Source organism: Gambusia affinis, linkage group LG14 (genome assembly GCF_019740435.1).
Source record: "Gambusia affinis linkage group LG14, SWU_Gaff_1.0, whole genome shotgun sequence".
NCBI classification, from domain to species: Eukaryota; Metazoa; Chordata; class Actinopteri; order Cyprinodontiformes; family Poeciliidae; genus Gambusia; species Gambusia affinis.
The window spans coordinates 6616471-6639693 of NC_057881.1; the positions used below are offsets into that span (position 1 = coordinate 6616471).

The following is a 23223-nucleotide window of genomic DNA, read 5'->3' on the forward strand; positions in this document are numbered from 1 at the left end:
ATGAGGGACAGCCTGTCCTTTAAATCGTCAGACAGCGACGTCAGCGATGTGTCTGCCATGTCCAACGCGTCTGAAACCAGAACCGCCCTCAAGATCAGGTGAGAAGCCAGGAAGCAGCCTCACAGTATTAACATTTTTATGAAATTTGCCTCTTTTTGTCATCTTACAACACAAACGATCAATGCACTTTATTAAGTTATGGATCTCACATTCTTTTACAAATATATCTTGATGCTAATTTACAGTTAGCCTCTTTTTGCTCTGATTCTTTTAAATTAAATACAACCTTCAAATTTTGACCTGTGAGCAAGCACTGCAAGAAAAAAATCAGAAGAAATCTTGTTTGCAGTTTGTCACCAGCAGTCTTGGTCAGATGAATCTAAAATTTAACATTTTGCAAATTTAGCCAGTAAAGCTAATTCTGATTAAAAATCCTCAGAAAATACATTAAAGGTTGTGATTATGTTGGAACATGAACAAGTTGCAAGTTGCTTTACTATCTCATACATTAATATGGGGCTGAAACAATTAGTTGGATTAAGTGTGATTACCATTATCAATTTTTGAAATAATTGTCTAATCATTAACTGAAGTATGCAGACTCAAAAAAGGCCAATTGCTGACAGAACAAGACTGTGAGCGGTTAATAGATAGATAGATAGATAGATAGATAGATAGATAGATAGATAGATAGATAGATAGATAGATAGATAGATAGATAGATAGATAGATAGATAGATAGATAGATAGATAGATAGATAGATAGATAGATAGATAGATAGATAGATAGATAGATTTAGCTACAATTGATCAAGCGTGCACTAAAGGAATGCTATGTTGTTACATTTTAAATAAATTGTTTTTGCCGTCATTTACAAAATGAATTAAATTATTTGTTTACTTGCATTTCCTTATGTATTTGTAATATTGTATATAAAAAAGCTTAAATGGTTGGTTAAATGAAAAAAATTGCAGAATGTCCCAATTTTTTTCAAAACCTGATTAACTGATTAATAATCAGAGTAATCAATAAAGAATAATCGTTAGTTGCGGCCCTGATTGATAGAACATTTAACTTCTAACTCAGATCTTTCTACTGCCTCCTTTATGCATGTTAAGTTTTGCTTTATTTATATTTTGCATGCTGTTTTTTTTTTGACGATGTTTGCATGTGAATCTTGTCGTCTGCCATCTTTTTGCATGTTTCTTCATTTGCATGTTTCTCCATTTGCATGCTGCCATCCCGTCCTCTGATTGGCCGAAACAGTAAGGCGGAGTCTGTGGAGGGCCAATCAGGGGATTTGGGTGGCGGATCAGAGGGGGCACAGGAAGTAGAGGGAGCAGCAGAGGGCGAGTCTCAGCTCCATAAGAGCGAATCAATGGAGGAAGGACTGGAGGAGGCGCAGTCTGAAAAGTAAGAAGGATGTGCAGTTTATACTTCAAACACACAAAATCTTACCAAATACTTTTGGTCTGGTTTCTAGTGCAGATTTTTAGTAAGACAAAACTAACTTAAAAGTCAGTTTAAGTAAATAATTACTTAATATTTCTGAAAAAGTTCTAGTTCTACATGCAAATTACTTCACTTATAATATGGGAAAATGTCCTGTTATAAGAGAAACTGGTACCTTTAAAAATCAACCATTTACTTAAAAAAAAATCCTAGATTTTGCTGAAAAGTTACTTGTAGGTTAATTTTGTCTCATTTCAAGTGTACTCAGATATTTGCACTAGAAACTGGACAAAAATACTTGGTAAGATTTTGTGTTTTTGCAGTGAATGTTTCCCTCAGCAGTGTTCATGTCGCCCAGCTTCTGGTGTTTTTATTTTATCCCTCTTAATGCTGTTAGTTTATTTACTGTTTTTTGTTTTTTGACTGAGAGGAATATATTTATTTTACTTCAGAGCTGCGTCTACCTCTGGCGCTCCTCTCACCAAGTCCTCCAGCGTCGGTGGAGAGATTTGCTCGTTAGGGAGAAACAACGACGACGACGATGACGACAAGAAGCGACGCTCCAGCTTCGGAGCGAGGATGATGGGAATGGTGGGACTGGGAAAGAAGAGTCAGAGCGCGTCCCAGCTCAATCCAGAGGGTCGGTCCCAGTTCGATCAAATCTCACAGACTAACAGAAAGTCAGATCCTAATAGAAACAGGAGTTCCACAAGGAACATTTAAGAACCTTTTTAATTTTGTCATTTCAAAATTATAATACCTGATTATTTATGTAATGTATTCTCTTTTACCTGATATAACAATTCAATTTGATTAAAACATATTTTATTAATCCCAAAAGAAAATTAAATATTGTTGTAACTCATTTCTTCTTCAAGTAATATAATACCACTAATTTTAAATCTTAGACTTCAAGCCAACTTCTATTTCCATTTGAAAGAAACCAAAAATATTGTGATTTCTTTTACTCTTTCCCATGAACAATGAGCAAGAGTAAACTTGGAATAGGACAAAGCTAACATAAGTTACTTTTCAGCAAGTTATAGAGATTTGTTTAAAGTAAATAATTGATGGAAATGGTTCTACTTCCACTGGCAAGGGGCACTAAAACCGTTACCTGGCAACCCTGCTCGAGCCCAGCCCGTTACTTAGCAACCAGTTTTATTTCTACTGGCAGATTATTCCATTTAGAATATTTTTCCCATGTTGAAAGTGAAAGAATCTGTCAATGAAACCAGTAGTTCTTCGTCAAGGTTAAGGAGTTATTGACTTAGAACAAGCTCCTATGTCAAGCTGAAAGTTACGTGCACGTTTTGTCATATTTCAAGTTTACTAAGAGATTTGCACTAAGACTGACAACAACAAAAATATTTGGTAAAATTTAGCATTTTTGCAGAGACCATGATTTCCAGATGCTTTATGTTTGCTCATTCCATGCAGTTCAGAACAAGTTTTTTAGTGTTTCCTTCAGCTCCTGCAGGAGATCTACACCCTAACTGTTGATCAGTTTCCACCAAACACTCATTCATATTTGTGTTGAATCTATTTTGTTTGTCCTTACAGAGGAGGAGAAGAAGAAGAAAGTGATAAGACTTCCTGTCCAGAGGAGCGTAGAAACCGGTTTGGCCATCGAGTTTAAATCTCGATTCACCCGACAGCCGAGTCGAGATCCGGACGCCGAGGATCCAAAACCCGGAGCGTACGCACTTTTCAGTTCAACACTTGTTTCTCTTTCCTTCTGTTTTATTTTGGTCTCTTCCTCTTTTGAAAAAAAATCGCACTACCATCCTCCATTTTAGCATCTTTCATACCTAATTTCCACTGAGTCTTGGGCTTCTTCTTCTTTATATGGTGGTTGGTAATAAACATTTATGTGTGCATTACTGCCACCTACTGGAAAGAGTGGATCAGGATGGTAAATATATCCAGAGGTGGTAAAATACCCAAAATTATACTCAAGTAAGAGTAGCACTACAACATATTTTTACTCAAGTAAAGTAAAAAGTATTTTGGTAAAAAGTCTGCTGATTAACTGATCAAATTATCAATCTATCAATATTTAAAAATTATATTATCAGGCAGACCAAAATATAAAGTAAAGTGAAAAGTTTTGGTAATTTAAGGACAAAAATGACAATAATTCATAAAAGTAACAAAAATAACTAAATCAGGCAAAAGAAAAATGTTTCCAAATCAGTTTCTTTCAATAAAAAACTTCAGAAACTTTAACAAGAACTGCAGGAGTGTGTCTGTGTCTGGTAAATTTGTGGTTAAAGCATGTTTGTTTTTCATTCAGTGGGTAGAAAAGCCAGAAATTTTACTCAAGTAAGAGCAGAAATACTTCACAATAAAATTAGTCATGTGAAAGAAACAATACAGCGTAGTAGAAATACTCTTAAAAGAAAACAAACAGAAGAAAAAAGTTACTCATGTAAATGTAACCAGTTACTACCCAACTCTGGATATTTCTCTTGTTGGACAGGTTTGCATTTTCTGTATTTTCCGTTGGCCATAAAATTGAAATTACGTAAATAAATTACGTAGATAATCGAAACACATCAATTGAAAAAAAATCTCATGTTTCTTAATAAAGTTTTGCACTGCAACGAGGGGATTTTTCAGTCAAAATATTAAAATTTTTGTATTTCGCATTTTAATTGCATGACGCTACAGAATATGAAATAAGTTTTTCACACATTTGTAATGGGAAAGCTGCTGATGCCTAATAATATTAACATGTCTGCCTGTTTGTTTGTTTGTTGTTGTCAGTCTGATATTTCCAGGAGTGAAATTGGCGTCAGATAAGCAGTTCACCGGCTTCCTGGAAGGATTAGGTCCCGGCCAATTGGCTGGACGCCAGACGCTGGCCACGCCCCCCATGGGTATCAATTATTATCAATATTTAAACATTTATTTATTTATTCAATCATACATCATCTTCATGCAGTCATTCACATCTATACTTAGTTATTTATTTTAGAATTTCCCCTTTTAACCATAAAACATTTTACTTTTTTTTAAATTACTTTTTATTTTGCAAAGGGCGGATTTAAAGTTACACATTGATTAAAATAGTTTTATCATAAAAAAGTCTTAGTTGTTTAACATTTAGTGCTGATAATGTTTCTTCATTTATTCTCTATGTCTAAAAATATGCTGCAGTATTTATTCTGTTTTCACGTTCTTTCTAGATCTGTGAGGATCTATCTGTCTTAGTTGATTAGTATGGAGGGTCAGCAGTGACAAAATTAAATAAATATGCCCTGAAATATCCATCCATTTTCTATTCACCCTTTGTCCCTAATGGGGTCAGGAGGGTTGCTGGTTCCTCTCCAGCTGCGTTCCAGGTGAGAGGCGGGTTCACCCTGGACATTTAATTTGTTTAAATAAAAGTTTGCTTTAAAATTATATTTTATTATTTAAATTAAATATTAAAAAAATATTTATGGCATATTTAATTATCGAATTGCATATTTTATAATAAAGTTTTATTGGGGTATTTAATTATTTAGAAGTAAATGTAATTTACTTATAGATGTTTTTAATTATTTTATGATACGTTTAATTAATTAACAGGATGTATATATTTTATGGTATGATAATTTATTTAATTTTGTCACTTCCTGCCCTCCATACAGGAGGCGCTCTAAGGATAAAAATATCTGCAGGAAGTGTCTGATTGTATCTAAAAGCTCATTTAAAGAGACTTGATGCCAGCTGGCGGCTGTGTGTTGATCAGGGGACATCCAGATCGGGATGGTCTACAGGAAGGAGCGGCTGGATGTGGAGGTGATCCGAGCCCGGGGGCTTGTGGGTAAACAGGGCAACAAGAACACTCCAGGTAACAAAACAAACATCTTATAATGTTGAAGATTTAAAAAATGAAACCAGTGCTGCTGATAAACTAGGCTGGAACTGAGACAACGACACGAGAGATGCAGACAGAATTGCAGCGGGATGGTTTAGGTCTAAACATATTCAGAAGTTAGAATGGCCTAGTCCAAGGGTTTGTGACTTTTATCATTTTAAAGAGTCATTTTTCTCTCAGTCCAGCTAAATAAAGCCTGATTAGAGCCGTAAATGTTACTTAGCATGAAAAAGTATGCCAGCTATTGAAAAAATGTAATTTTCAAATGAGTTACTGTACACTATAAAATAAAATCCTACCAAGTATTTGTTTTGTCTAGATTCTAGTGCAAATATCTTAGTTTTGTTTTATTTCAAATGTAATAGTTTATAAGTAATTTCTCAGCAAAAAACTTATTAGGAACTTATTTTTAGTAAATAATTTATAAATATTGCCTGTAGTGCTTGTTTCACTCGCAAATTGTTTTCATTTATAATTTGGAAAAAAAAATTTTTTAAGTGAAATAATCTGCCAATTGGACTAGAACTGTTTTTTAAAATCAATATATAAAAAAATATTGACTTAAAACAAGCTTCTAATTCTTTCTGAAAAGTTACTTTCAATTTATTTTCGTCTTACTTCAAGTGTAGTAAGATATTTGCACTTGAAACTAGACAAAATGTTTGGTAAAATGTTGTGTTTTTGCAGTGTATGCTCTACTTCTTGATGGTCTTATTAAATAAAATCCACATAAAACAGACGAGGTTCTCTCCATCCATGCTGAATAATTCATAGATTGTTTGAAACTTTAAGAAAACTGTAAATAATAAAAGGGATTTAGTGTTTATTGCTTTTTCTATAATTACTGGATAATACTGAGTTATAAAAGTCTCTGACTGGAGTGACCCTAATACTAAATGAGAGCCTGCAGCTCCCCCTGGTGGTGGGACGGAGCATTTATCCAGAGAACATTAAAACAGGACAGAATGTACAGACACACGTCAACATGTTGTTACCCTTTATTAGCTAATATATATAAGAATTTATAATTTATCCACATACAGTTTTTCAGTCTTAACATGATCTACAACCAAAACTGAGAAGAAATATCCTGTAAATGTTATAAATTATGTTTCTAACAAAGGACAGAAATGCAGCTATTCTTTCTACAGATGAGCTTTCTGTGTGTTTTTACCGACTGATTCATGATTCTGTTTCCTTGTGTTGCAGCTCCTTATGTGAAAGTGTATTTAATGGATAACGGGAAATGTGTGCTGAAGAGACGAACGCGTCTGGCAAGAAAAACTCTGGACCCGCTTTATCAGCAACAGCTCCAGTTTGAAGAAAATCCTGAAGGAAAAGTGCTGCAGGTAAAATCAGGGAATACAAAAGAGACACACAGATCTCCCCTTCAAACAAACAGAACTAAAAATACTGTAAAATATGTTATATTTTAGCTCAGATATACAGAAAAATAAACCTCGCAGCTCTGTGATGGATTATATTGATAATAATCTAAGGATTATTGATGAAAAACAATCTATTAATGTTTTTTTTACTACTTTATGTTGCTTAAGAACTGGAAAAGCAGGTCAAAGGTCACATTTTATTGTGCTTACAAATATTATGTGCACCTTTTTAGGTCATCTGATGTTAAAAAATGTAGAAAACTCTACATGGACTTTTAAAAGCTCTGTACGAAGAAGACTACCTGTAATTCACCACATTGGACTGTAATAGTTTGTTCTTAATATCTATTCCAATTCTGACCTGCATTCTTCCTCTGACACATTGGTGTCGACCAGCAGTTTATAATATCTTTGTAATGAAGAGTAATTTATGTTAAGTAGATATATAACATAATAGCTGTGAAAGGAAGCAGCTGAAAGTCTCACTTTTCTACCCATAATCAGTCAGTAAAATACTGACTGATTATGACTATTATTACCGTTTTATACAGTAATAAAACGGTCAGCACGTCATTCTGAGGACATTTAGCCATCAGTAGCATCAAGCTAATGCTACATCCGTTAGCTATGCTAAAATACTGCTTTTCAACAGCTAATTATTGTCTGGATAAAATCGTTGGTAAGAGTGGTTAAACATCTACAGACGTCGGAGCAGTTTTTACTGACAAAATGTCAGATCTGCTTTAAAACAAACTTTATGCTCACAAACAACTCCTGGATGGTCTGACTCTGGTATAAAAAATATGCAGTTTTCATGCAATATGTGCAAAGATTGTCCACAAAAAAGGCAGTAATGGTGTTTTATAAAGTAAATGTTGTCTTTTGGCTGCAAAGTATGTACTTTTATTAACACAATTTTCTCTTTAAAATTTTATTTAATAAATAAAAAAACTGAAAATGTTTGTTTGTCACTGCAGATCATCGTCTGGGGCGACTACGGACGGATGGATCATAAATCCTTCATGGGAGCTGCTCAGATCCTATTGGATGACTTGGACCTGTCCAACATGGTGATTGGCTGGTTCAAACTGTTTCCAGCCACCTCATTGGTGGACCCGGCGTTGGCGCCGCTAACGAATAAGGAGACTGAAGGCGGCAAATCGTAGCATCAGGAGTCTGGACCGACTGCGTCGTCGCGTCAAACGAGCCTCGAGGCGAGCCAGAGGGGACAAACGGTCGCTGGGTGCAGTGACCCTCCTGTGCTCCTGCATGCTGCATGATGATGTCACAACGATGACGTACCAGTGCCATGATGATGTCATCAGGACGGAGGGAGGCTCCACCCCTCGCCGAGGAGAGGGCGGTACCGGTTGGGCAAAAGATGCTTTGAAAAAAGAGAGGCCAAAAGACTCTCAGCTGCCAGCCAATCACAGCAGCTCCTCTGTGTCATGTGACGGGCGACCTCTGTTTCCATGGAGATGCAGGAACATGGAGGTCTGCTGCGGTGTGTTTTTTGCATGGAATGACAAAAAGATTAGAAGAAAAAAAATAATAAACGTCAGAAACTTCAGCAGGAAAAACAGAGAAAACAAACCGACACCCTGGGAATGTCGCCTGAAAACTGGAAAATAGTTTCATCATTTATGATTTTTGTAAAATATCCCTGACATGCAACTCATTTTTCAGAGATTACATAACGTGACTTTAGATCCATGAAGGTTCTCTAAAACATCGTCAGTCCTGTAAGGTTTAACGTTCTGCTGCTATGCCTGCTACAGCCTTGTTTTAAAAAAACTGGGATGCTGTATAAAATGTAAATAAATACAGAATGCAATGATTTGCAAATCATTTAAACCAAATTTGTCTTTGAAATGTCTTCTGTTTGTTCAGACGAGAAGTGACTCAAACATAAAAAAGCTACAAGAAGAGGAAGGAAAGGTGCTCTTTTTCTACCTTTCGTGTTGCCCTTGTGTTCCCATAATTGATTAAATTATTTTCTTCCACAAGAATGTTATCATATTAATCAGGGCTGGGTGACATATTAGTTTTATTGATTTATCCAATTTTTGTTTTTTGAAGCTTTAATCTTTGGAAAATCTGCATTTTTTTTTTGCACTCCTGGTGTTTCCATAGCGAGTGATTTCAGAACGCCCATCTTATTTGACAAACCTGTAAAGTCAAAAAGTTGCAAGAAAAAATTTTAAATTTTGAGATTAATCTAAGATATTTTCAAGCTTCAAAAGTTGAAATTTTCTAGAAAAAAAACTTTTCTAACATTTTTTTTTTTTTTTTAGTTAAAAACCCTGGAAATTTGTTAGTTTGAAAAGTTTGCAAGAAAACAAAAATTTTGAGATTAATCTATAAAAAATTCTAGAAAAATTTTGAAAATTTCAGAATTTTAAGGGTTGAACAGTTTATACTTAATTTCCATGTTCTCGCATATTTGACTTTTTTTCTTTCTACAATGCTCTAATACGTTGTCACTTGAATGCTCCTCTACCACACCGAGAAGCGATTGTTTATACTTCTCACAAATGAATTTTTAAATATAAAAGCTTTATATTCGTTTGAAGTTAGCAAAGCTTTTCCTTCGTATTTTGTTGAAACACTTTTTTAACTCTGGTTTTCTTGGTCTCTGCTGGTTTTTGGTTTCTACTTTTGTTCTCCGCAGAGGCAATCGACTTAATCTTTGTTATTATGAGCAGCACTTTGATGAAACACTTTCTTTCATGTCTCATTTGCTTAGAAATGTTAAACATAATCCAGTTTGGCAAATGCAAAGTTTTTTTGCAACACATCACCAGCAGAGGGCAGCAGAGGCGGGGAAACTATAAAACATGGGAGAAAAAAAATACATTTAAAGATTTTACATAGTTTTTTAAAATAAAAATTAAGTGTTTTTAGAGTGTACTCAGAAACTTAGCTTAATTTTAATGAAATGTTCAATAATGATAAAGTAACAGAACTGCTAATTTAGACTTCAAATGTCAAAAAAACTAATTCGGGAGGTATTTTCTGTTTACCATAACTGCATCAGGCACTCTGGAGTGTATTTGGTGAAAATATGAAGTGAAAGAAGATAAAATCTCTTGAGTCAATTCACTTGATGTGAACCTTTAATCCTTAGTGCAGTTTACCAGGTTTTAGTTTTACAGACTCAAAGAAAAACACCAAACAAGTTGGATCATGCAAGTCAGAAAAAACAGCTTCACAACAACAACTTAACACAATAATAATAACCACAGTAATATTAATAATAATAAATATACACAATCACACTCACACAAGGTCAGCCGAGTACCAAAACAGTAACGAGGATCAGAAATACAGACGCTTGAATGGCTTCAGTTCGGGTCGGGAAAAGAGGAGCCACAAACTAAAAACACGACGTTTATAATGCAGATGTGATCAACGCAGCTTTTCGTTCCAGTTGTGGTTCTTCTTGGACTTTTTGGTCTCATTTCTTGTTTTAGAAACTATCATAAGTAAATGAGAAGAAAAACCCAACAACTGGAGCGGGCGAGACACGTTTTCAGATCCAGAACAAGCGGCATTAAGGACGGAAAAACCCCCCCAGCTTTCGAAACCGCGATGAGGATCACATGACCAGGATCTCTAAGTGAGGATTTAGTTATAAAAATATTAAATTAAAGGTTAATAAAATGACATTGTGCTTTATATTCAGTAACAGGATAAAACTTTGTCCCGATATCTAACAGCTGAGGGCTAATATCAGCATACAAATCAACAGTAAGATGTTTATATTGGCCACAGGGAAACAAAACCTAAAATAAAGTCAGCCTGCTAGCAGGCCTCTTTGGAAACCTCCACTGGTCACATGATCCTCATCATTTCCCTTAAACAGACTCAACCAGCAGCTTTAGAAATGGAGGGACCTTTGAAACGTTTCCATTTGATCAGGAGTTCCCACAAATCACCCTGTCGTATGGTTTCCTTATCAAACAATTCCGTTCTTGACTACAGAGAATCATCAGTCTGATCATTACTGTCGTACCGTTAAGCAGAACATTTGCCTGCGATGAATAACAAGTGAACATGATGGCTTTGGGTCATTTTGCCTCTTTGCCGACAACCTCTTAGTCTTGCCTCCATTTTGTATCTGTAAACAATAAAATGCGTACCTATATCCTTAAGCCACAGCGTACCAGTTTATTTTTTGCTACAGTTAAATATTTTTATGAAATTCTGTTATAAATAGTGAGAAGAAAAGCCCAGATCTCACCCAGAATTTCTTGATTTAATTCTAAGAGACCTATTGCTGGTAGATATTATTGATTGGAGTCTTATGACCACATTTTCTTGTGTTTAATGGTTTAAACAACACCGTCTCAACAAAAAAAAATAAAAATCTGTTAAACCGGTAACATAACAGCGAAATGGCTGGTGGCTGAACGCGTGGTTGGCAAGCGGTAAACAAACAGCAGAGGAACCACAAACCGTTTAGTTTTTTTGGTCATACCAATAGGAACCAGTGACATCACACCCAAGACTCTGATCGGTACATTTATCTGTAACCTTTAATCCAGCTAGCATGCTAACAAACTGTAAAAGAAATTAGACAGAAGCTCTAATCCAGTGTGACATGCTAGCACTGTAAGCTAGCTAGGCATTTGAAGTGAAAGCTCTGGGTGGCATTATAGCATTAGCTAGCTTGTTGGAAATGAAAAGTTAACTTGTTGCTCTGTTAGCATGTTAGTCTCAGGTTTAGTGCGTTAGCTTGGTATAGTTTTACAGAAAAATGATGGCAGTCCTGAAGCTAACGTGTTTATAATGTTACTTGGATGTTGGCATGTCAGTAGATCAGTTAGCATGTTAGCGTGAGAAGACGATGAAGCGCCATTTGCCTGCGAGAGGGAACAAGAGGCATTTCGATAATTTTGCCTCTTTGCCGACAACTAGGTTAGTCTCTTCTTACTTTCAAAAACATTTAAACAGAAACATTTGTACCACCTATATATGAAAGCATTTTAAATTCTGTGCGACAGACTGGCGACCTGTCCAGGGTGAACCCCGCCTCTCGCCCGGAACATTAGCTGGGGATAGGCACCAGCAACCCTCCCGACCCCATTAGGGACAAAAGGTGTATAGAAAATGGATGGATGGATGGATTTTAAATTCTGAGATTAATAGTGAGAATAAAAAGCCCAAATCTAACCCAGAATTTAATAATATAGTGTAAGGGACATATGAAGCAAAGTTGTTAGCAGTGTTGTGTGATCAAACTAAAGAAATGCTAAGTACCCTATTGCTGGTAGATATTATTGATTGGAGTCTTGTATCTAATAGTAAACAGTACTGTTTCATACTCAAAGAAATTTGGGTAACAAAACAGCGAAGCAGCGAATTGGTGGCTGAACACGTGGGGTTGGCAGGCGGCAAACAAACAGCAGAGGAACCACAAGACTTTTTGTTTTTTTGGTCGTACCAATAGGAACCAGTGACATCACACCAAAGTGTCTGTTTGGTACATTTATCTTTAACCTTTAATCCAGCTAGCATGCTAACAAACTGAAAAAGAAATTAATTAGTAGCTTTAGCACAGTGTGACGTGTTAGCATTGTTAGCTAGATAGTTAGCTATATGAAGTGAAACGTCTGGGTGGCATTCATAGCATTAGCTAGCTTGTTAGAAATGAAGTGTTAATTTGTTATTCTGGGTTAGCAAGTTTAGCGAGTTAGCATGATGCAGCTTCAGAGTAAAAGAATGGCAGCCCTGAAGTTAGCTAGCAGAAGAGTAAATTTAAGAGATGTGTTAGTAATGTTACTTGGAAGATGACATGTTGTCTTGTTAGCCAATCAGTGAGCATGGTAGCCAATGAATGAGGAAACGCTGGACAGTTAGCATGTTAGCTGGCAGGCTAGCCTGCTAGCAGAGCAGCAGGAGCTCGTCGTCGCTGCTCTCCGTCTTGCCCGTGGCCTCGAGGCAGGCGTCAGGGATCTGAGCGGTGTGGACCATCCCGCAGTGTTCACAGGTGCCGTCCCGTCCCCCCCGGCCGCCTGCGCGGTGGGGATGGTGGACCGGGGCGGCGGCGCAGGACGGGTGCGGCTCCAGGAGAGGCTGCCGTATGTCGCTAAGCGATGAAGAGGAGGAAGATGAAGAGTCCGAGTCAGAGGCAGGGATGAGGAGCTCAACGTCTTCCTCTTCCTCTCTGCTTTCCCGTCGCTCAGCAGCCTCAGGGTCGTTTCTTCCCGTCTCCAGCTGGCGCAGTGGGCTTTGATTGGTCCACGGTTGGTTCTGCTGGTTCTGGTTAGTTCTGGTCAGATTCCTGGCGAGGCGGTGCAGGTTCTGGGCCAGGCGCTGCAGGGCGGTGGACGAAGGAGGCTGGGGCTCGGAAACGTCCGGATCAGAGCTGGTCGTTACCACGGTAACCGGGCTGGACGGGGGCGGGGTTTCTCTGGGCCGATCGCGGTCTCGGCTGGGCGTCGAGGCCACAGACGGCGCCACCGACCCGACGGCCTCCACGGCGGATGGAGGCGGGGTTTTGTTAGGCAGCGGGGCGACGGGCCCGCCCACGGCGCCGACCCCTCGCCCTCGCTCGCCCTCTGTGTCGGTGTCGTCGGAGTCGGGAGACAGCAGGTCCGAGCCGGAGCTCCCAGTGCTCCCAGTGCCGGAGCTGTCCTCCAGGTCAGCAGAAACGAGAGCCAGAGAACCGGAGCGGCGAGATCGAGAGAAGGTGAAGAGTCGGCGCCACAGGTTGCGATGGCGGCCAGAGGAGGGAAGTCTGATGGAGGTGAAGCCGAGCTGAGAGCGCACAGCCTGGCGGAGGTTTTCCAGAACCGACGCCTGAGAAAAAACGGACCAGAGAAAACCTTCAACAGACGGGTCCATTTAAAAACACAGAGCTGAGCGTGTTACTTGTGATCGATTAATCGTTTCAGCCCTACGTTTCTGTGTGATTTAGATCTTAGAAAACAATTAATTCCTCAAATAGAATAGTTTGCTATTGGTTTTTCATTTGTCTCAAGAAATGCATTATAGTTTGCAGAATATCATTTAACTTCTGAAATTTTTGGACATTTAATTTCATAACTATAACTTTGAAAGACAAAATTCTGATTAATTCTCTCAATTATGATTTAAGAATATAATCATAACATCAGCGTTCTTTTCAAAAGATCAGGTGAACATTTAAAAGTTGTATTGGTGTAATAACACTTTGCTTTATGATTGTTGAACAACCTAAACAACAGATAAAAACAATAAATATGTTATTTGTCGAATTATTTAGCAGTAAATATGGTTTTTGAATTGAAAATGGTGCTGTTATTATTTGTCAATAGTATTTGATTAAATGATGAACAAACTACAGATTATAATCATTAATCAAGTCAAACCTCTAATAAAAATCTATTTATTTTTTATTTCTTAGAGTACAAGAGGCAGCGTAGATATTCAATAGTCGGAATAAAGTCACCTTAAAGCAAGACATTAATTGACAGAGTGACTCTGCAGTAAAATCAAGCTGCTGTTGGATTCCTGACAAACTAAACGCTTTCAGTTCTGATGATTTTCTGTTCATCTTGTATTTCCTTGTTGAGCTGCAGAAGCAGCACCAGACTTTCAAAAGGTTTAAGGAGGAGTGAAAACGTATCCAGTAAGCTGAATGATGGAGACGTGTAAACATTCGTCTCTGAACCAACTGTGTATCTGTACCTGGTTGCCAGAGCAGACAGGGAAATCCTCCACCGGGGGGATCAGGCCCTGAGCGATAAGCTGGCCGTAGGAGGGCGGAGCCTCCCTCCTCAGCAGCTCCGCCTCCACCCTGGACAGCTGCGTCTCAAACGACCTGCGGAAACCACACAGTTTTTATCCCCACCAGTCGCCCAGCAGAGATCCAACAACCTGCGACGCAGCGCGACGCCTCACCTGCGCTCAAACATGCGCAGCGAGTAAAGCTTGCAGGTGCAGCCGAGGGCGATGACCAGCAGCAGGCCGCAGATCAGGCTGCCGATGACGGCGGCGGTGATGACTCTGGTGGGGACGATGATGGGGCAGCTCTCCTCGTCGCTGCCGTCGCCGCAGTCGTCCTGCGCGTCGCAAACCCACGACTCGAACACGCAGCGGTTGTTCTGGAAATAAAAAAACTGAATTAGTTTTACAGAACCAACAGGGCTAAAAGTTACACAACGTGTTTCTAAACAGTGACAGACACTGAGGCTGCAACTAACAATTACTTTAGTAATAAATTATTCTGACAACGAATGTGCAGATTTTTCATTTAAATCACTTTTTTATCCAGTATCGGAAACGAATAAAAAGATGCATAACATCTTTTTATTCATGCATATAGTGAATTTGAACTAAATGAAGTTAAAACTCCACTTGAGGAGCTTCGGCTGAAAACGTTTACAGACATTTAAGATGTTTTAATCTTAAATATTACATTTGTACAAATACATATATAGTTGTGTTTTAATTACTGCCCTGAATATGTTGTTTTTCCAGCAAACAACATGTCCAGTTTACTCCAGTAAACATGTAATTCATAACTAAATTAATTGACGATTATTTCAATAACTGATTAATCCGATTGATCAATTTATCCCAAAGCAAGAAACAATGTTTCTTCACCATATTCAATCAAAGTTTATTTTTTTATTTTTCCCCACCAGGGGGTCTTTTATGGGCTCTAGTGTCCCTTATACCACAGAAGGCTGACAGGAAAGGGGGAAGGAGAGGGAGGAAGATATGCGGCAAATGTTGTGGGGTTCGGGAATCGAACCCGCAACGGCCGCGTCGAGGACCGAAGGCCTCCAAACGTGGGGCGCGCTACCCCCCACGCCACCGGAGCACGCCCCAATCAAAGTTTATTTTTACAGCACATCCATAAGAAGCTCAGCCGATCTACAATCACTGGTAGATAAATGTTGAAACAAACATTTAATTAAGTTCGGTCAAAATAATAAGCAATACCAAAAACCAAGACAATTAATTTCAGCTGCAGCAATTTACCAAACAGAAAAATGTACTAAAAATAATAATACCCCATTTTTTAAAAGTTCCTTTTAATGTTTTTGTTTATTCACCAACTCTTTCCCATTTCATCTGAATGTTTGAACGTTTCCCTCGTTTTAGTTTCATCAAATTCAAACTGCCTTTATCTTCTCCTTTGGGACAATAAAACTAAACATTTCCCGGCCTGCAGTCGGCTGATCGTCTCACCTTGCAGTGGAAGTTCCCAGGTTGGCAGAAGAAGCAGTTTTTTTCGTCCGACCCGTTGGGACAGCGGTTCTGGTAGTTGCAGCGGTCGGAGCGCGGGTAGCAGGCTCCGTTCCTGGAGCAGGGGAACTCGTCCTCCTGGCAGGACGAGCAGTTCAGCTCGTCCCGGCCGTTCGGACAGTGCCAGTAGCCGTCGCAGCGCTGCTGCTCCGTGTAGCAGCCCCAGTTCCCCCCGCAGGGAACCTCCCAGGGCAGGCAGAACCCGTCCACCTGCAGCAGAACAGAACCGGGTCAGACACAAACACAATGACGGAATGTAAACTGATAAAACAAATCAGAAAACAGTGGAGCTTCAAAACAAAATGTGCAAATTCTTCATACCAGATCCAATTTCTAACTTTTTTTTCTAAAAAAAAAAAAAAAGAAATTACAAATGACAAAAAATATTTTTTAAAGAGTGGCTTTTATTTCAGTCATCTCTTCTGTGAATTATACAACAGAGCACTAGGGCGAGATTATGATAAATTTATTTAGAATGTAGTCTTGATTTTAGCCTAATTTTACCAGAAGAACGTCATAAAATTAAGAGAAAACGTCGTTTTAATGAGAAAAGTTTCTAGTTATGAAATCTGTGTGTTTGTTTCTTAGAAACAGTCGTTTGCTCAAACGTTTCAAAATCCTGCAACAGATTGTAATTTGATGCTGCCGTGTTAAATGATTAATTTCCTTTTCTGTATAACTTCACAAGATGTTCAACAATCTTTATTGGAATTTTTTGAGCAGAAGTTCTAATAAAATTACAACTTTATCTGCCAAATATTATGACATTACTCTCATATTTATAATAATAATAATAATAATCTCAGCCTGGCCCAAATATTTTGTCGTACAGTTGATCTGAATTCAAAATCCAAATAAACAGAAGCTGAAAAACTGATTTGCCAAACAAGATGATGACATCACATCCAAAAAACAAACTAAAAATTCAGATTTTCCAAATATTAAATATTCAATTAATCGACAAAATTACCCAATACTAGATAACAGTGTGAAGTTTATCCCATAAGCAATAAATCAATTAATGCCTTTATAACTTAAAGCAAACAATAATTTCCATTTGCATAATTTAATGTCATTTTTTTCTTTCTACAAAAAAACTGGATGATAAAAGTCTGTCGTCTCATTTAACCCTTTTTTTTTTTTTAAGAATTGATTTTATTTGTCGTTACTGTTTATTATTTATTTTGGATATTTAAAATATCTTCCAGTTCCAGAATCAAACATTCATCAGAATTTAAAGTTTATTTATCTTTGTGAATGTATTATTTCATCATGATATCACTTGAAAATGGTTTCAAAACAACAATATTATCGTTTATGGCAATAACCTCTGGGACAATTTATCGTCCAGAAAGTTTGCAATCGTGACGGACCCAATAGTGAAAATCTCTTCAGAACCGAGTCTGGACCGACCTGGTAGGTGACGTTGAAGCCTCTGGCGGCGTTGATCTTGTCGGCGTAGAAGTGAACTCTGAGCTGGCCGGAGGAGGAAACCACGGCGACGGGCGCTCTGGAGTCGAACGCCGTCAGCACCCGGAGGAGGCGGCGAGGGTTCTCCTCCAGACCGTCGTAGACTTTAACATAATCGCCGTAGCCGGTTCCGTCCAGCTTAAAGTCGGTGAACCTGAGGATGACCTGCAGGAGGACGAGCAGGACGATCACAGAGGTTCGTCTTCAGATTTCTGTCTGAGCCCAGGGGGTCAGAGGTTACCTTCCGGTGGTCGCCAGTGTCAATCAGCCAGGTGCAGTTACTTCCTGGGGGGTAAAAGTCGGGGTAGTTTGGGGAGCTGAAGGAGCCGTAGAAGTTCCTCAGCCACTCGCCACAGGTGGGAACGTCGCAGTCGATCTCATCGCCGAGATCCTGAGAACAGAGAAACACCGACTTAATCAGAAACGGTTTTTAATTAGGATGAAAAACTGAATTAATTTGCACTCCCAGTCGACTTCTTGTGTCTCTTAAACCTCAAATCTCCGCCTGGATGTTTTTGCTTATTTTAATTGCACGCCGTTCTTTAAATGTCCTGTAAGTAAATATTTTTGCCTATTTCTCCAAAACAACTGGAACTTTCAATATCTAGCAGTTATTTTCATAATTTACGGTCTATTAACAGATTCCTTCTCAGATTAATTTCACTTCCTGCTCCGACGGGAGCGAACAGAACAACGTCTCCCCTTTCAGAGACCGTTGGAATTTGTCTGATAGCGCAAAGTGGTGCAGAATTACGGCACCGCAAATTTGGCTGGATGGTTGGCCTAGAAGATGATTGGTCTAGAAGAGTTCATCAAGTCCATTGGTTCTGTTGGTGCCGCCTGCTTTGGACCGGGCTCTCACCTGGCAGTCGATGCTGCCGTCGCAGCGCAGGCTGTGGGGCAGGCAGGTGTAGATCCGGGTGTAGCGGGACAAGCAGGGGAACTGGTTCAGGTTGCAGGGCTGGAAGGAAAACGGCGAGTCCACACACAGCTCTTCGTCCGAGTTATCCCCGCATTCATCCATGGAGTTACAGCGCCACCAGTCCGGGATGCACTTCCCATTAGAGCAGTGGAACTGGTCCACATCACAGCTGGACGCCTCCGGTTTACCTGCAACAACATCCTGATTAACGACAGCTGGAGTCTCTCTGTGCTGCCCTGACGTCTCCATTTAGTCCTCGCTCTGAGGATTTAAATCCGAGTCTAATCCAGAATTACACCACTGCTCTCTGAACAGCCGTTACGCAACAAACAGGACGACGCGCCAGAAAGGAGAGATCACAGGATGATGGAGACAGGAAGGGCGTCTGTTCAAATCACCGCCGCTCTCAAATCTGACCGAGAGCTGAGCGCGCCGTCCTCACCGGTGATGTAGGACAGCCGGAAGCCTTTCCCCGCCAGGCCGTCGTCAGAGTGGAAGTGGATCCAGACGTGATCCTGGGACGAGATGTAAGGGGGCGGCAGGGAGGAGCCGCAGACCCGCAGGCCGTCCAGGCTCCTGTAGCTGCTGATGGACATCCAGTCTGAGGTGCAGCGGTGAGAACCCTGCAGGTCGAAGTCTTGGAAACTGTAAAAAAAATAAAATAATAAAAATGTTCTTCATCCTGGGAAAGAATGACTGAAATATACAGAAGAGGAACAGGGCCACTGAAAAAATATAAATAAAAAGATTCTGAGTTTTAAGTCAGAAATGATGTCAGATCTCAGAAGAAAAAGAGTCCGAAATTAAAGTCACAATTTTGAGAAAAGTAAAATTAGAATTCTGTGAAAAATTCAGAATTTTTTAAAAAAAGTCAGAATTCTGAAGAAAAAAAAAGTGAGAATTGTAAAGAAAACATTGAGTGGATTAACCAACAAACAACATTCATCAACTATAAAAAGATTAAATGCAGGAACTGACAAGCAAAAAGGTTTGAAATGTTTCCTAAAGTTAACTCTGAAACAGGCCGGCACATTTAGTTGTCTGATTTAACTTCAGGTCTGAACGTCAGCCTGACCTTTGACCCTGAACTGAAATAAGCCCAGAACAGACGGATAGCAGGAGAGCACAGGAAGAGCAAAAGCACATCATGAATCGAGCAGCCGGAGAGTTAAAAGGCCAGTTTTCTAAAATAATCCTTCATATTCAACCAAATATGGGTCTAAAAACATTCAGCAAAACCGACTTCCTTCTAAATACGAGGTTCAAATCAGGAGTCTGAAAACTTTATAATCAAAGGATCCATGTTTATCCTCAGCTACAAAAAAGTCGCTTAGAGCTGCAACCTAAAAAACCTCAAATTAATTACCGATAAATATCTACTGTAGGAAATGAACCACAATTTTACTTATATTTTTATGGATAAATTTTCTGATTGGATGTTGATATTTCTGGTAAGTCATGTAATAAAAGCAGATACTTTCTGGTAACAAGAAAAAATATATATATTACTGGTACTTTTTGAGACATTTTGTTGTGGAAATTCAATGCAAAAAACAGACAAAAAGGTTGGTGGCCAGCAGATTAAAAAAAATTAAAAAAATCCACTTCTGTCCTTTTCTGCTCTGCTTTTAGAGGCTCTGCTGGAGGACCGGCCCAACAGGTCACGTCGGCTCGTTTACAGTTAACAATCATCTCCCCACTGTTACAATCTCAGCAACTTTCTTGCTATATTTAGCGACACTTAGACAAAAAAAAAGTATCGGTCAGAATCAGCAGGTCAGGCTTTGTAAAGATCGGTAATCAGAATCGGTGCAGCTCTACTGAAAGACTGAAGGGTTTGCGTTAATATTAACATTAATACAACATGCTAGCTTGCGTTGTAGCGCGCGTCACCTGATGGTGATGGAGTCCCCGGGTCGGGCCCTGATGTTCCAGCTGCAGTTGAGCCTGGCCGGGTACTGGAAGGGCCAGCCGGGGCTGGTGATGACGCCGCTGGACGCCCACAGGAGCTCGGCCACGTCGCCGCAGGCTGCATGGAGGGAAGTTACAGTTCTGTTACAGTTTCACTGCAGGAATCGCTAAACACCGACAGCTGAGAGACTCTGAACGCACCGTTAGAAAATCCAGACACGTAGACGTTGTCATTCTTCTGAGAAGAAGCAATGCATCCTGGGAGAACAGCACATTCAAACGTATTATTCTTATTCTAAAGAACAAACAGCAGATTCTTTTATAACAGTAATCAGCCAGAAATGCTTAAATGAAACAGCTTCATTTAAAAGAAAAGAGCAATCTGTGTTTTCAGACAAAGCAGAACTCTAAAATAACTAAAAATATAAAGGTTTTGTTAAATAAGTAAAGAAATATTTCCCATGATACACTTGTTTTCTCCTCCTGACAGTCAGATGAATAATACTACGATGAATAGCATTATGCTGATGATCTGACTATGTCCCTGCAGTGCATCACTTTAATGCTTTTCCTGTGGAGGATTATGGGATGGCGTTCTCATTTCACTGGTAAACACCGGCGTAATGCAACAACAACAACAAAAAGAGAGACAGAAAGCACTGATTCAGCCTTTATAAATGTTTTATGATTCTGTCGCCTGCTGAGCTGAATGTGGAGAGAAAGTCCAGTGTTATGGTGAGGAGGGAGCTACGGCCGGGTCACTGAGCAGAAAGTAAAATATATTCTAGTTTTATTATAACCAAGAGCTTCGTTTTAAAAACGACTGAGTAACTAATGGAAAACAGCAAAAACATTCAGTTTTAGATCATTTTGATAAGAAAATAAATCACTGCAAAAGCAGCCAAAATTTAACCTGATCAACTAAATCTGACAATAAAATGTACATTTTTATCTGAAAAATGTACATGTGAACTTAAAATAGGTGATCTACATTTAAAGACTGAGACGCACCAAAAATCAGAGCTGCAGATTTTTCTGAACATTTACAGATTTACTCATTTTTCTGTTTATAAAATAAATTTGTTGTCTCTTACATCATAAACCAATAGCAGGGACTTTTCATACCTATTTAAAAATTTTATTTAAAATAATTTAAGGTGACAAATATAGTTTGTTGCATAAACTGGAATTTTTTTTTGATATTTTCTTACATTTCTGTTTGATTAAAAACAACTATTTATGACATACAGCAGACCCTCAGATGAAAGAAATTGCACTGAATGACATAAATTGAAATAACCCAATAACCAGCACATTTAAAAAAAAAAAATCTATAGATTGTAGACAAACAATCCAATCAGATACAAAAAATGGTCATAAATCAAGGGAAAAAACTGAAATTAGTATTTAACAGGAAAAGTCACATCTTCATTTAAAGGCGTTTTATGGAACATAATTAGACCTGTTGCAATAATCGATAAATTAATTAATCGCACCATGAATTAAAACGAGCTCAATAATTTTTACAGATATAATTTGTCATTTTTCTCTCTTTTTACCAAAAACTGGATGATAAAACTCTTAAGTTTGGTGTTTTAGTCTCAACTCGCCTTTTTTTTCTTTTTAAGGACAATTTTGTTTACAGAGACTTCATTATTCATTTTATCCTGCTTTGTTTATTTCTTGTGAATATTTAAAATGTTTTTCACTTCCAGTGCTGGATGTTCATTAGAATTTAAAGTTTATTGATCTTTGAGAACAAAATGTTCTGGCATTTTTATCCCATAACCATCATATAACTTGAAAATATGATCGTTAATTGCAGTAACTACTGGGAACGTTTATCGTTGTAACAGGCCTAAAAGATCATCACATTAAGGAGCAATTACCAGAAAGAAATCTATGTTTATAAACACTGATTTTCAGCTTAAGAAATATTTATACTTTTTTAAGGATCTTTAGGTTTTATATAATACAAAACTGAACTAGAGGGAGTTTTTAATGTTTGGAGTGAGATGACACAATAAAAATAAAGTAATTTAATCGCGCAAACTGTTTACAATAGAATAGAGATCAATAACCAAATAATTTAATTAATTTTACACTGATGTAGTCATTAAATAAAAGCCTTTAGACCCGTTTGAACCCAGAAAGTGAGAACTTACCTGACAGGAGCAGCAGGTAGACGACCCTCTGCCTGCAGTCTGAACTGAGGGCCATAGTAACCCGGGAGTCGGAACCAGCTGTTGGGCTTATTTCTGATCGATCTGATGCGATGATACCAAGGTCACAGAAGAGAGCGCTGCATGTCAGCTGACCACATTAAAAATAAAAAATAAAAACACCAGATCCAGACTCAACGCGTTAAAATCTCCATAAAATCCTCCTCTAACGGCCGCGGTTGACCTGCGCCGCTGGAAACAAAGACATCCGAGCCCGTTAGCTTCAGCTAGCAGCGCTGCGGTTCTTACTAGCTGGTTAAAGGATTCATAACGGGAAAATGCTCCGCTGGTTCAACACACCGACACATGTTGAGATGAAATACGGTTATCTAACTGCAACACAAATAGATACTCCCCCCATAGAGGAGCGATAACAGGCGGACTGCTGCTAATGAGCCGAACGGTGGAGAAAGTGGCCCAACAGCCGAAACATGCTAACGGAGCTACATGGCCATTCAGCCCGTCCACCGTCACAGCAACCAGAACCCGAACCCAGCAAGAGCCCAGCTGACTCGATAAGAGTTCAAAGAGCCGGTACTGAGCCCAGCAGAGCCGCCGTTACTCTGTTTATGGGTCCAATAGCATCTTTACTGTTCAGGTTAGCTGTTAGCTTCTAGTCAGACTGAAGAGCAACAGAGAGAGCTAGAGATAGAGAGATAGAGAGAGAGAGAGAGAGAGAGAGAGAGAGAGAAGCTCCCTCAGTGACATCACGATCCTTCTCTTTTCCTTTTTTTATCTTTCTTCAAATT

General features: G+C 38.8%; 2 protein-coding genes across 2 annotated transcripts in view; one reads left to right on the forward strand and one right to left on the reverse strand.

The window, feature by feature from the left end:
* Positions 1-8685, forward strand: part of LOC122843842 (regulating synaptic membrane exocytosis protein 2-like) — a 47551-nt gene extending 38866 nt beyond the window's left edge. Inside the window, 8 exon segments of the mRNA XM_044138924.1 lie at positions 1-98; positions 1268-1414; positions 1906-2093; positions 3017-3152; positions 4223-4335; positions 5193-5294; positions 6531-6670; positions 7687-8685. Of these exon segments, the coding sequence (XP_043994859.1) occupies positions 1-98; positions 1268-1414; positions 1906-2093; positions 3017-3152; positions 4223-4335; positions 5193-5294; positions 6531-6670; positions 7687-7875 (1113 nt within the window). The 3' untranslated portion in view covers positions 7876-8685.
* Positions 8686-9807: 1122 nt separating this feature from the next.
* On the reverse strand, positions 9808-23147 carry lrp12 (low density lipoprotein receptor-related protein 12). Its single transcript, XM_044138942.1, has 11 exons — positions 22418-23147; positions 20454-20510; positions 20235-20370; positions 18784-18986; positions 18282-18529; positions 17661-17810; positions 17363-17584; positions 15893-16159; positions 14597-14799; positions 14384-14516; positions 9808-13513 (listed from the first exon to the last, which is right to left on the reverse strand). The coding sequence occupies exons 1-11, from the start codon at positions 22470-22472 to the stop codon at positions 12596-12598; spliced, it is 2592 nt and encodes an 863-aa protein (XP_043994877.1). The 5' UTR covers positions 22473-23147; the 3' UTR covers positions 9808-12595.
* Between the last annotated feature and the right edge of the window lie 76 nt (positions 23148-23223).